The sequence below is a fragment of the Panthera uncia genome, chromosome E1, assembly GCF_023721935.1.
Source record: "Panthera uncia isolate 11264 chromosome E1, Puncia_PCG_1.0, whole genome shotgun sequence".
NCBI classification, from domain to species: Eukaryota; Metazoa; Chordata; class Mammalia; order Carnivora; family Felidae; genus Panthera; species Panthera uncia.
The window spans coordinates 39,158,300-39,171,670 of NC_064814.1; the positions used below are offsets into that span (position 1 = coordinate 39,158,300).

General features: G+C 48.9%; 1 protein-coding gene across 1 annotated transcript in view; it reads right to left on the bottom strand.

Moving 5' to 3' along the window:
• Window positions 1-4,061: 4,061 nt before the first annotated feature.
• Window positions 4,062-13,371, bottom strand: part of PSMD11 (proteasome 26S subunit, non-ATPase 11) — a 30,056-nt gene continuing 20,746 nt past the window's right edge. The window contains exons 7-14 of the mRNA XM_049637890.1: window positions 11,084-11,228; window positions 10,280-10,340; window positions 8,561-8,623; window positions 6,960-7,085; window positions 6,467-6,502; window positions 6,159-6,210; window positions 5,718-5,860; window positions 4,062-5,599 (exon numbers count right to left, since the gene is read on the bottom strand). Of these exons, the coding sequence (XP_049493847.1) occupies window positions 5,718-5,860; window positions 6,159-6,210; window positions 6,467-6,502; window positions 6,960-7,085; window positions 8,561-8,623; window positions 10,280-10,340; window positions 11,084-11,228 (626 nt within the window). The 3' untranslated portion in view covers window positions 4,062-5,599. The remainder of the gene's footprint in view (window positions 5,600-5,717; window positions 5,861-6,158; window positions 6,211-6,466; window positions 6,503-6,959; window positions 7,086-8,560; window positions 8,624-10,279; window positions 10,341-11,083; window positions 11,229-13,371) is intronic.

A 13,371-nucleotide genomic window follows, 5' to 3' on the forward strand; every position in this document is an offset into this window, starting at 1 on the left:
GCTCGCGCTCGGCGGCGGCGGCGGCGGCGGCGGCGGCGGCTCCGGAGCTTCTGTCCAAGGTTCTGCAGATGCCGCGGCCCCGCCCCCCGCCGGCCGCCTTCGCCGCCGCCGCCGCCGCGCTCCCGTTCCCGCCCCGACGCGCACCTCCGCGGCCTCCTTGTCGGGGGCGCGCGCGCGCGGCCCACGCGCCGGGCTGGCCTGCTCTGGCCGGGGAGCCCGGGGCCGCCGCGGTCCTCAGCGACAGCCGGGCGCGGTGCGGACAGGGACGCGGCCGCGATCCCGAGCGCCTCTACTCGCCGCGCCCCTTGGAGGACCCGGACTCGGGCGGTGGCGGCGGGTACTCGCGGCGCCAGCCCCGCCCCGCCCCGCCCCTGGGGCCGCCCCTCCCGCACCGCTCGCCGCCCGCTCTGCGCCGCCGCGCCAGCAGCAGCCCGGCCGCGTGAGAGTCCCGGGCGCCCCGCGCAGCCGAGCTCGGGGCCGGGCCGGGGGTGGGAGGGGGAGCGCCGGGGGCGGGGCCGAGAGCCGAACCCGCCCGCCGCCCCGCCCAGACACGTGCTGCCTTTGTTCCCGCCGCGGCGCCCGCAGCCGCGGGCCGCGGGGGCGCTCTCGGCCGCGTCCCCGCCCTGGCGACGCGCGGTCCGCCCGGACTGAGGTTGCCGCCCGAGAAGCCATCCACAGAGGCTGGCCGGGACTCCGAGATCCCTTTTCCATTAACATCCTCGCCACCCGGGAAAGATGCTGGGGCGCCGGGGGAGGAGAAGCCTTTGCTGAAGCCACTCGCATACCGATGGGCTGTCCCATCGACTTTCGTGCCTCCCCCTCCGGGTCCTCTGTTCCCGCACTCCAGGTAAATGCCCCGGGCCTAGAGGTAAATAGAAATCCAGGCCAAAGAGGCGTAGGCGTTCCGGGTTGGTCCGCAAATACCGCCTGGCTTTCCCACACCAATAGGGCTCTGAGAGCCCCTGGGTCGTCAGCTGCCCCAGAGACGGGCCAGTCCTTCACAGATGTGACCTCGACGTTTCCACTGGCCCTCTTACCAGTTCTAGTAAAGCTGAAGCAACCGTTTTTCCAACCAGCCTCTGATCCTCTGATTTAACTAGTTTTCATGCAAAACATGTATCATTTGAAGATCTGGCACCAGTAAAATTGTAAAATTCCGACTCGACTAAGAACAATTCCTCTCACAGACAAGAATTCAGATCCTTCACAAGAATCATTCATTTGTTTTTCTTTTAGTTTTGTTCTGTAAATTGATTTAGAGTTGACCACAAACCAGAGAAACAGAAGCTCCAACCCGTATCTTAATCCAGATTATCACCTCTGGACCAAAAGATAAGGAAGTGGTAATCCAGATTAGACTACCCAATTCCCTGGCCACTTCACACGAGGCTGTCAACCTGTGCCAGCTCTGCCAGTTCTGCCTACTGCCCTACGCAGAACAATGCTGCTATCGAGTCAGAAAGCGCTAGAATTTGTGTATGTACTACCCAGTGATTTCTCTGTCAATAGTGGCAATTGAAGCTTTAGGGACTTTGGTGACCGTAGAATGGAAAATGCATTGTTCTGTACCCAGAGGGCTACTTCTGAAACCTCCACAGCAGCTGTCATCTTAACTTAGATGAAAGCAGGCCCTTAGCTCGCTGAGCCCCTCCCTCCAAATGTTCCTCGGTGCACAACCTCTGCCTGCTTTGAAAATGGAGCGATCCTCAACCCTCCTTCCCTATAGTAAGGAGCTTGAAGAGGTAATCTCCTCCAGGCCCCCTGGCCCAATTACTCTAAGGCTAAGCCCTTCTCCCACCAGCCCCAGGTGGAGAGGCCCAGAGGCCCAGCCTTTGTCCATATTGCCTCTCAGGGTCGCCTTCAGATTCTGGTGTTGAGCAAAGGTTAAATGCTTTCCATTTCACAAAACGGGCCTAGATTTCAAAGCCTGTAATCCTCCCCTTAGAACTATCTGGACCCACCCTGTTCCCTGTACCTACAAATTTCAGTTCTAGCTATTCCAGTTCATGGCAGATAGCACCAAGGTCCACTTTACCCCATTTCAATTTCCCAAACCTAAGAAGCATGCACTTGCCTGGGCCTTTTCCAATCTGACCACACTCTGGTATCTTCTCTTCTTGCCTTTGTTCAGCCAGCCTTCCCTAGCACTTTCAAAAAGAGCTCTTTGCATTACTACCTCAATCTCCTCACGTGTCAAAGGCAAAGCCATGTTCGCAGCACAGCATGAATGAAACGTGCACTGCCAGCCCGCTTGCTACTGTGACTGAGGAAAGAGGCTGACCGGAAGTCCTTTCCACCCGGCCATGCCCACTGTTTCAAGGCACCCCCCATCACCACCACCACCCCAAGCCCCCATCACAGCTCCAATTGCAAGGTAAGGAAGAAAGGTCCATATTCTGCCACAAATCGCAGAATCAAGGCCCCAGAACACAGACCCGGCTGAATGAAGCAGAGCTGTTTTCTTCCCAGTCTTCTTCAGAGAAGAGCTCCAAACCCCATCAATCAGCCTATTTATCCTATAGCCTGCATCTAGCTTCTAGAAGGGCCAGCCTCCTTGTTATCTATGCCATTAGCCTTATGCTATAGCTGGCATTCCTGTGTACCATCAGAGAATCCCGTCCTCTGCATGGCCCCATTCCCATACCACCCCAAGAAGGAGAGGCCAAGGCCCCAGCCAGCTACCTTCCAGAAAGGGCTCCAGAGAAAGCAAGGCTAAGCCCTGGCTTCTGAGGAAGCCATGCTTTGTTCCTTCAGGGATCACAGAGCAGCATCTAGTGGCCCTTCTGGGCAGCACAGATTACATAACTAGCATTCAGCAGTGTTCCAGAGCCAAGCGCCTCAGCCTCTGCTCCCAACACCAGCGCTGTCTCATTAGCACACAAGAAAGCCTTGGCACTGATGCAAGCTGGTGCCAGGAAGGGTCCCTAGACGAGGAAGCCTGGCCCAGGCCAGCCCATGGGCCACCGGACCCTCTCAGCTGTGTCCAGACCCAGCCTCCTGGAGGCCAGGGAGGGAAAGCAGTCCCAGAGGTCTAGAGCAGCACAGTCCAAAACAGTGTAACGTGAGCCACAAAAGCAAGCCACATAGATAAAATTGAGTGTTTTCTAGTAGCCACATTAAAAAAATAAGAAAAAAAAAGAAACAGGTGGGTTTTAATAATATATTTTATTTAACCCATGATGCTCAAAATATTTCAACATCTATATTAAAAAGTTGAGCTATTTTACATTCTTTTTTGTTTCATACCAAGTCTTCGAAGTCTGGTTTGTGTTTACACTTGCAACGCATCACACTTCGAATTACCCACATCTCAAAGGCTCGACAGCCACATGAGGCTAGTGGCTACACAGTGGACAGCACAGGTCTAGAGGTGGTCATCAGACCCACAAAGGGAGCAGAGGAAAGGGCTGCTGCCGACTGAGCTCCTCGGGGCTGCCCTAGGCTTGGGAAACCCTCCCTCTTCTCCAGCTCTAGGGCTGACTGGATCCCTTTGGAAGATCTCTTAAAGTCCTTTAGTGAAGCAAAATCCTCCCACAAGTGAAACTACAAAGAGACTATACAAAACTAAAACAGAATGAGAGTGGTTTGGACTGAAGTAAACTGGCGGCCAGAGCGCACACCTCTCTCCTGTCAGCCTCAGAGCCCCTCAAACCACCACTCCCAGGGTCTGAGGGGCTGTGTGAAAAATCATACGGCTTTTCCAAAAGATTCCAACTAGAAGCACAACCACAACTGAATGTCAGGACTCCCCAGGCACTTGCGTGACTTCATATAACCCTCACACCACAATTACCTACCACGGAAGCGGCAGAGGATTACAACCCAAACCGTGTCCTCACTAGACCGTGTTGCCTTGGAAAAACGGAAGGATACCTGCACACCACTTCCCGCCTCCGACCTCACCGACAACTTTCTTACCCGAAGCCCTCCACTTCACTCTGGGTCCAAAGGTCTCCCATGAAGCAAATGAGATACCAGAGCTTTGGCCAGTCTAGAAGGCTACACAGAGCTGTGTGGACTTGATCAGAAGCCCTCCAGCACTCAAGAAAGGACACTTTTTGAAAAAAAAAATTGTTTTTATTGGAACTCATCTGAACATCAGATATACCTGGTGTTGGTTAGCAAGAACCGTTTGTACATTTGATATTGATGGTGCCAAAACCAAAACAGTGACTGGACATGACGGGGAGAGATGTTGAGAACAAAAAACCTGATTTTGGAGAGGAAAGTAAAAGCCAGTCGGATTCAGTGAGGATGCAAAACCTGGTACAACAAAATCCTTTTACAAAATATAAATTTATTACGAAAACCTGGAAGGATCATCTGAGAAAGGGAAAGAAAAAGGAGGCCAGCGGGAAGGAGGCATGAGGGGAGGAGGAGAGGAGAAGACAAAGAGATGAGAGGAAGAAAATAGAGCTGAGCACGACGGAGGTACAGAAGCTTACCTGCCCAAACGGCATGAAAGCCTTGCTATGTGATCTCATCATAAAACAAAGCATATGCGGAAATACAATGCTCTACCTCCCATCCGTTCGATTTCTAAGAAGTAAATAAAGAAGCTCCCTGGGAGGGGGACATGAGGTTGCTCGAAAACCCAACAACGAAGATTTTAAAAAAACAAAAACGAAAACAAAAACACCAAAAGCCCCACACCCCACAGTCGCATTTCCAATGTTCACTTGTTAAAAAAAGACTAAATCCATCTGACAGCAGGAGGAGGAGGGGGACAGGGAGAGAAGCTGATGGATTTCAGACAGCCTGACTCCCCTGGAGGAAAGGAGGGAGGGAGAGAGACATGTGACGGTCTCCTGGTTGAGAGGAAAAGAGAAGGGACAGAAAAGAGCAGAGAAGGGCAATTAAAACACTGACGTCTAATCTAGTTTACTGTGTTAAAAAGAGCCACATGCACAGCAGGCCCCCTGAGGGCCCACACTGCTCCCGCGTGGCCCTGGTGGACACTAGCTCCTGGCCGCGTCCCCACTCCTCCACAGGTCGGCGCGAGCTGTGCGGGTGCGGCTGCGGCGGGACCTCCGGCCGGTGTGCTGGAGCCACTGTCGGGGGGAGGACGGGAGACAGGCCACGTGGCAGGGAAAGAACACCGAAACGCCGCATTTCAAATAAAAAAGAAAATAGCAGTCTATACACAGTTGTTTGTTTTGGTTCAGTACAAACAGAATAAAAAGTCGTTGCTTTGATGGTCAGGCAAACACCCAATTCTGAAGAGGAGGAGAGCTGACGCCCAGCAGGTGGATGAGGAGCCCCAGTGGTTGGCGGAGCGCCTGGCTTTGCGGCCCTCTCCCAGGAGGCAGAGAGCACAGCTTTAGGTAGTGTAAGCCTTTTTCCTTTTATTTAGAATAACCTTTTTTTTTTTCTTTTTCTTTTTTTTTTTAAGCAATTTCCCCACTCCCAAGTCGGGCCAGTAAAGATTACATGAAAACTGGCACACCTATTGGCTGGAATACAGATGCACCAAATGAGGATTTAAAAACTTTCCGAGCGAAAAGTAGAACAAAAAGAAAAAAGAATCTCCTAGCATTTTCCCCAAAGGTTTCACTCTCCCGCCACACACACTCTCCAAAGGACCGCTACAGATCCAACTCTGCAAGAGAAGACAGAGCAGTGTCAATCGGGGAAGCTGCGAGGCCACCAGGAGGCTTTCAGTCTCGACAGGCAGAAGATAGCGCTGCCCGGGCCTGGGTCCCAGAGCCAGCACTCACCTATGTCAGTTTCTTGGCTTTGTTGTAGAGGGAATCCACTACTTTACTCATGTTCTGAATTGTTTCCAGAGCAGCTTCATAAGTTTTATCTACTGGGGGTTCATCGAAAATAATCAAGACACCCTCCCCCTGGTCCAAGATCCCTGCAGGAAACACAAGGGCAACCCAGGTAAAAGAATGGATTAGACACAAAAGCACTTGAGAAGCAGCCCACTCCCTAGCTGCCTCCCTTTCTCCAGAAAGGAGGAGAACCAGAAAGCATCTCCATGCTCCATGTCCACATGTCTATTACACATTCTCTTATGGGGATAAGAGGGGCAAGGATCCCAGGGAGCCACCAGGTGAAACAAATGGAACATCTCCTTTCAAGATAAACAAGAGCGTGATGCCTCATCCGCATCCCCACCACCAGCAGCCCCCTCGCCTATATGACTTACTCACCATGAAATTTCTTGTCAAGAATCATCTGTGATAATTTCCTTTCCACGTCGGCCTAAAATCAAAGCACATGATGAAAGGGACTGGTATCCACTAGTCGAAGATCACACGGGCATGAAAGTTTTGTATAAAAGGGCAAATGGATCGAAAACAAAACGGCAACAATGCAACTCGAGCTCTGAGCTCGTGGTCTCCTTACCACATGAAGAAGCTTGAGGACCCTTCAACCAGGCCCATCCAGTGTAAGTGCCAGCACCTCCATGTGGCCCTCTCCCCGTCCCCACCCCCAAGACAAGCTCAGGACTGCTTACCTTGGAGAGTTTGATGAGGCTAGATATGTGTTCAATCTGAAAGAAAAGGCAGAGAAGACAGCGACACCGAGAGTCATGCTTCTGCCTCTAACATGGAGGTAGAGTGGGGGTGGGATTGCTGTGTCTCCTGAAACCTGGCCCAGCGTCTCTCTGGGACGGACTGTCTCTGGTCATGCTTAGGTCTCTCGTGCTCTGTCCGTCTGCCTGCCTCTCATTGCCAGACAACACACACTCCTACCCCACAGGCCCCTACAGGAGTATCTACCACAGGCACGGTGACTACAGAAGCAAGGAGGGGACTGCTCTCAGATTACAAGCAGAGGCCATCTCCCCGGCCTCCACCCCACAGCACCTCCACAAGAAAAGCTCAACCCTCTAGCCCTCCAGACACAGCCCTGGAAGCAAGTTCCTATTGTGGATAGGTGTGGGAAGGGAGGGAGCTAGAGAGGACGCTTAGCCAGAAAAGAACCAGGGTCCCCCGCAGGGTCCTTACCTGAACTCGGGAAAAAGGTTCAATGACCCGGATCAGATTCTGTTCCAGCAAGTTGTCATACAACTTGGCCAAGTGTGTACTGATGATTGGGTCATCCCGGAGCTCTGCCCGGTAATCTGTCAGGGCCTGCCAAGAGAGCCGGTCACAGAGATTGGCACACAGAAGCACCTGAAAGGCACACTACTCCTAGCTTCCTAAGTAGTCTGCTGGACTTTGTAAATCCATGGTTGACTGAAGTTATGGAGGATCTGAGATGAAAGACCAGTTATGACAGAAAGGAGAAGAAAAGAAACATCAAGAACTAAAAGACGGAGCCCCTTCTCGGCACCATCTTTCTATAGGCAAGTCTCACGTTGACAGCTCAAACCACGTAAGCCCCAAGAACAGCTAGCTCAGCTTGAAAGCCAAATCAACTATACAAGCAGTTCTCAAGATGTATCCACAGAGTGAATAGGGTCTCCGTGAAAAAAAAGGAAAAAAGTTTTTTGAGGTAAATAACGGGAAATGCATTCCACAACTGGCTCGTGGAGTTTTACAAGAACATCAGCATACAGTTCTGCAGTTAACAGAAAGCAAAGCATCTAATTTTGTTTAGCCCTAGGGTTTCCCAGACCCTTTTCCCAAGGAACACCTACTAACAGAAGTGTCCCATCAAACATCCCAAACTTTAAAATAAAATGATCTATTTTGTTTATTCATAAATGTAATTTATCTACCCTGAGAAATGGTCTCAATATCCAGCCTCATGCCAGCTGTGCTATAAGGTGTTAAGCAAGCAAATCATGACAAGTAAGGAAGTGAATGAAACCAGCAAGAAAGCTCTGCAAAGATGATGAATCTTGGGGGACACCCACAGCCAAATGGTCTAGCCTCTGTCCACACTACGTTTTTCTTCCTAGATCTAGGTTTGTTTTTATTAGGTTGGTCAATATACTCAGACTAAGAGAAGAGAGGCTCAGAAGAGAACAGATAAGTCTCACACTACTGCTCAGGCAAGTCCTCCCTTTTCAAACCTTCACTAACAATGAGTGGAAGGCAGAGGAGACAAAGACAGCCTCAAGAGTGAACTGAGGAAGTGTGTTCCAGTCCACTAGCATACATCAAGACTTCTCCTTTGCCGACAGACGAGAAGCAGAGCTGACATTTCCGGAGCTGAAGGAAACCCTGAGACCGTGGAATGTGGAACAAGTGCCAAGCCTGGCATTGAACCCTGACATGTGAGCTGTGGGGCTTCGGGTCTTCTCGCTGAACCCCAGCTCCCTCAACTATAAAATGCAGGTAAGAGGTTGTTGTGAAAAATTAAGTAGAAAAGGATGACAGAAACAAATGTTTGAAACTGAAAGTTACTATATATAAATGAGGTATTACAACTCAACAAGTTTCATTGTACAAAAGTGCTCAACTCTTTCCAGGTTTTGATACTGTACTATAATTAAGATGTAACCAATGGGGAAACTGGGTGAATGGTACATGGGATCACTGTGTACTATCTTGGAAACTTCTTGTGAAACTATTATTATTTACAAACAAAAAGGTTTTTTTAAGTATGTACATGCCCCTCTCCTCCACCCAAGTCCCTACCAACCCGATACCGTGCTTACCTTTTCAAAATCTGCCAGTGATCTGTTCTTGCTAGCCTGAGCCACACATTTTAATGCTTCTGTCTAAGAGTAAAGAGAAAAGCAGTGAAAGTGATCTATTCTGCACTCAGACCTCATCCACTAAATGTCATAAGCAGTACGCTATGTCCACACAACTTTTGGATCCAAGGAAGAACCTGCCCCACCATTGTGCTTCAGAAGCCTGGGAAGAAAAGCTAGAAAATGACGAGAGAACTATGATCTCTTTACCCCTCCTCCAAGGCTCTTTATGCCCAAGCCCCCAGACTCTTTTTGCCCTTAGACCTGATCATACCTGTGCTTCATCAACTCTCATTCTCCCAGGTTTGGTACAGAGCACGAGCCAAGGTCTATTTTCATTAGGGTTGAGACACCAGAATTCTACATATTACACTCAATGTTAAAATGCCACAGAGGGATGAAGGTACAATCAGTGGTTGACAGCAACTTCTAACCTGGTTAATAAAAGGCACTTCACCAAGCTATCAAGTCTCCACTCAGCAAGAGATCTACAATCTTTCTGGGAGACTGTTCTGACTCCTGCTTGAAAGTGGTCATCAAGGTACAAAGGACCAGAAGGACCTCCTCTCGTACCAGCCTATGCACTTACATAAGGACGGTGTGTGTTACACAGCAGACTTTGAAATGGTGCAAAACTAATCATTGGTCTGTCTCAGCATTTATGCCACACAGAACAGATGTCACAATTAGAAACACCTGGAAATGAGAGCCAAATAACCCAAGTTCAAAGTCTGGCTCCACCATTTACTACTTACCTGACCCTGTCCTGGACACTTGAGACCTCTCTTAGCCCATTTCCTGAACTCTAGTTCCATACAGGCAATGAGTCCTTCAATGTAGTAATAACGACTATTCCTGTGGTCAAAACTACGAGGGGATCTGAAACTTTTTTGGATGAAAAGCCATTTAGGACCACTTGTAGAGAAGGACAGTTTCTTCCATCTGTTAGGGCCATTCCTCCAAGGACATAATAAGATTGTTAATGGGTCTATTGTTCAGAGACAACTAGACAACTGCATTTGAAATCCAGAAAGATTACTTTTACTTTACTAGTGATAATCAAGCAAAGTACAAAGAAGGGATGGTCCCGACTTCTGAGACCACCTTTACACAGGTCATACTCATACCTACTCAGGCACAAAAGGGGCTCCTCCTGACTATCAAAGGCCTCTTGCACCACACACACTGAGGACATGAATTGGAAAGGTACTGAGCAACACTTGGATGAGCCATCAAAACCTAGTTTCTGCACCAAGCACTTCAACCTCCCTAAAGCACATGTGCACCAGGCCTTGCCAGGCTCCAGATTCTTGGAGAACCCAAGATTTCATAGTCTGCACATATTAAGTTTACAAATCAGGCTCAAGATAGATAAAATTTTTGGTCAAAGCAAAATGCAACCTAACTTGTGCAAATGCTATGGTTCAGTTCTTATAACTCCCCCAAACCACCTGATGTCCATAAGAGCACCAAACACAGACTCTCCAGGCCAAGAATTTAACAGTACAGGAAACACACTGCATGGCCTTAAGGGAAAGGGGTGGCAGGGGGCGAGGGGGATCACATGGAGAATATAGAATGGAGACCTGAAGAGCACTGGTCTCACTGTGCATCGTGACTGACAATGTGCTGGCCTCAGAGTGAGTAGAGGATCAGAACTGCAGTCAAAGTATTCCCTACCTGCCTCCCTGCATACCGAAGCGCAAGTTTCCCGCTCACCAAAGCCTGGACATCTTCTGGGCTAGAAAAAAAAAGACAAACGTGGTCAACTGCTCCAGGATGTTAGGCTTCTAAGTATAGGTTGAGGCAAATTTGTCTCAGAATTCCACGGAGAAGACCGCCCATAGAGGTAACAGTCCCCACACCCAAACCCACAGGCCCCTCACCTCACAGAAGGCAGGCTTTCTTCACTCTCTGCCTAAGCCCAGCACTTGAGAGCAGAAAAACTCCAGCATTAAAAAGATAGCAGCACTGAACGTCCCAAAAGTAGTAGACCCAACAGACAGAATAATGTCGGTCAATATCTCATTACTCCCAAAGGAATGTTGATAAATTCTGTAGAATTCCTTATGAAAAGATCTGTCATCCTTGCTGTTGTCCCCTTTCTCAAACCTCTCCCTAACCTCTTCCTTAACCCACCCCCATTCTGGGTGGCCCACCTGGCCAGTGCTGGACTGTAAGCTAATTTCCAGGCCCACTGTCTGGTGCTCAGCAACTCTCTGGTCATAATAATTGCAGGATGATGAGAACACTCCAAGCGAGTCTGGAAAGGAGATTTCTAAAATCTGTCTCCCTGATTCTCAAAGACCAGCAAGGAAATGTGCTCTGGAACACCTTCAATCCCCCCACTCTATGTCAGCCAGCCCCAGAGGTGGCCACTTCTGCTTCTGTAACCAGCCCAACTCCCTGTGCAAGCCATCTGTATGGCCAAAAACTGAGGTGAAGAACTTGAGTTCTCATACCCCCAAGTTAATGTGTACCTACGTGTTGAGCATGATTTTGCACAGCAACATGTACTTCAGAGATGTGATGGCCTTGGGGCTATCGATGGAATCATAACCCTCAAATGCCTCATAGAAATATGAGTATGCAGTTTTCCAATCCTTCTCCTCTGCTGCATGGATAATACCTGGGCATTAAAAAAGAAAGGAGTAAGAACCATATGAAATAATAGAACCATCAAAGATCAGAGCTGGGAAGGGCCTCAGAAATCTATCCCAACCCCATCTACTTAGTGATGAGGTCAGGAAGGGATAAAGGGCCTGCCCCGAAGTCAATGCCAGCTAGTGGCAGAGCTGGGATTAGACCCAGTTCTTTAGTCACCAAGTTCAATGTCATCTTGACAATATAAATTCCAAAGGAGTTAGAGACCCTACTCAAAGGGGATCCTAAAAACCTTTAAAAAGCAGGGGCAGGCGGGGAGCGCTAACATCTTTCCCCAGGCTTCCCATCACCACCATGGTTCTGCTATCTTCTGAAGCCACTAGAAAAGGCCACGTTTAGCCTCCAGGACGTCACCCTCATAGGTCAGGAAGTTCAACCAAATATCCTGGACTGCCTGAATGACTTGTTTTGGTAACATGTCTTTAAGACAGCTTGCCTAAACTTGACATTTTTATAGGTAAGCAGCTCTCATAAGAAAAAGGAAATCCAGGGGCGCCTGGGTGGCGCAGTCGGTTAAGCGTCCGACTTCAGCCAGGTCACGATCTCGCGGTCCGTGAGTTCGAGCCCCGCGTCAGGCTCTGGGCTGATGGCTCGGAGCCTGGAGCCTGTTTCCGATTCTGTGTCTCCCTCTCTCTCTGCCCCTCCCCCGTTCATGCTCTGTCTCTCTCTGTCCCAAAAATAAATAAAAAACGTTGAAAAAAAAAAAATTAAAAAGAAAAAGGAAATCCAATCTCTTATACTCTCATTTCAGATACTTGTCATTTACAGGTGTGCTTTTGCCTAGATGCAATCAATATATAGACTTCATATAATGCTAGACATATGAACTTAATTTAACTGGACATGGTTAAGCAGTACTTCCTTCGGCTGATAGACTACAGTTTAAATAATTCTCTATCATTTAGAAGTTGGAAGGGCACCTGGATGGCTCAGTCAGTTAAGTGTCCGACTTTAGCTCAGGTTGTGACCTCATGGTTTGTGGGTTCATCGGGCTCTGCACTGACAAGCTCAGAGCCTGCAGCCTGCTTTGGATTCTATGTCTCCCTCTCTCTCTGCCCCTCCCCTGCCAGCGCTCTCTTTCTTTCAAAAATAAAAAATAAACCTTAAAAAAAAAAAAAAAGCTGGGTTGTTCCCAACAAGGCTAACTTTGATTGAACTTGCTATTACTTGCAACCTACGCTATCACTTGGGGTAACATGAAATTTAGTTTTTTCTAGCTTGGGAGGCATCTAAGCCCTCAGAGTCTGTATTAGTTCTAACTCCACTTCAGCCTTTATGAGGTTACAGACCTCAGCCCCATTTGTTTATTACCACAGTGCTTCCCAACATTCTTAACATCAAGACACACAGAGAAAGTATTCAGCACCTTGAAATAAAAGGATAAAACTAGTTCCACGTGACCCAAGGGAAGAATGTTTCAGCACATTTATTTATTTGTTTGTTTACTTATTTATTTATTTGAGAGAGGGTGCAAGTGAGCTAGGGGCAGAGAGGGAGAGAGAGAATCCCACAAGGGGGAGGGAGAGGGAGGGAGGGAGAGGGGGGTAGAGATGGAGATTGAGATTGAGAGAGAGAGAGAGAGAGAGAGAGAAGTGGGGGTCACCCAAGGCAGGGCTCGAGCTCACCCAATGCGGGGCCCGAACTCACGAACTGTGAGATCATGACCTGAGCCAAAGCCAGATGTTTAACTGACTGAGCTACCCAGGTGTCCCGTGTTTCAGCACATTTTAAACCCACCTATCATATACTTGCGTGCCTGTACACCATCTGGGAACTTGTGACTTAATAACCATTTACTGAGTGTATGTGCCACACCCCAGTACTTTTAAAATACTCTACCCAAGAAACCTCTCATTTGGAGGCTAAAGGAATCACCCTTCTTCTCTACTGTTCTTAACTAAAGAGAGCTGGAGAAAATCCACCCTTCTCTGAAGCCAAGGAGAGCGCCCTCAAGAATGTCCAACAAACTATTAATACTGCTAAACTAGATTAGACAAATCCCCATTTCCCACACCTCCTGGTCCTGAGCTAGAAGAGAACAGACCAGACCCACAGCAAGACTAGTTTAAAAAAAGAAAAAGAAAAGGTAAAATAAGGGCCAAGAACTG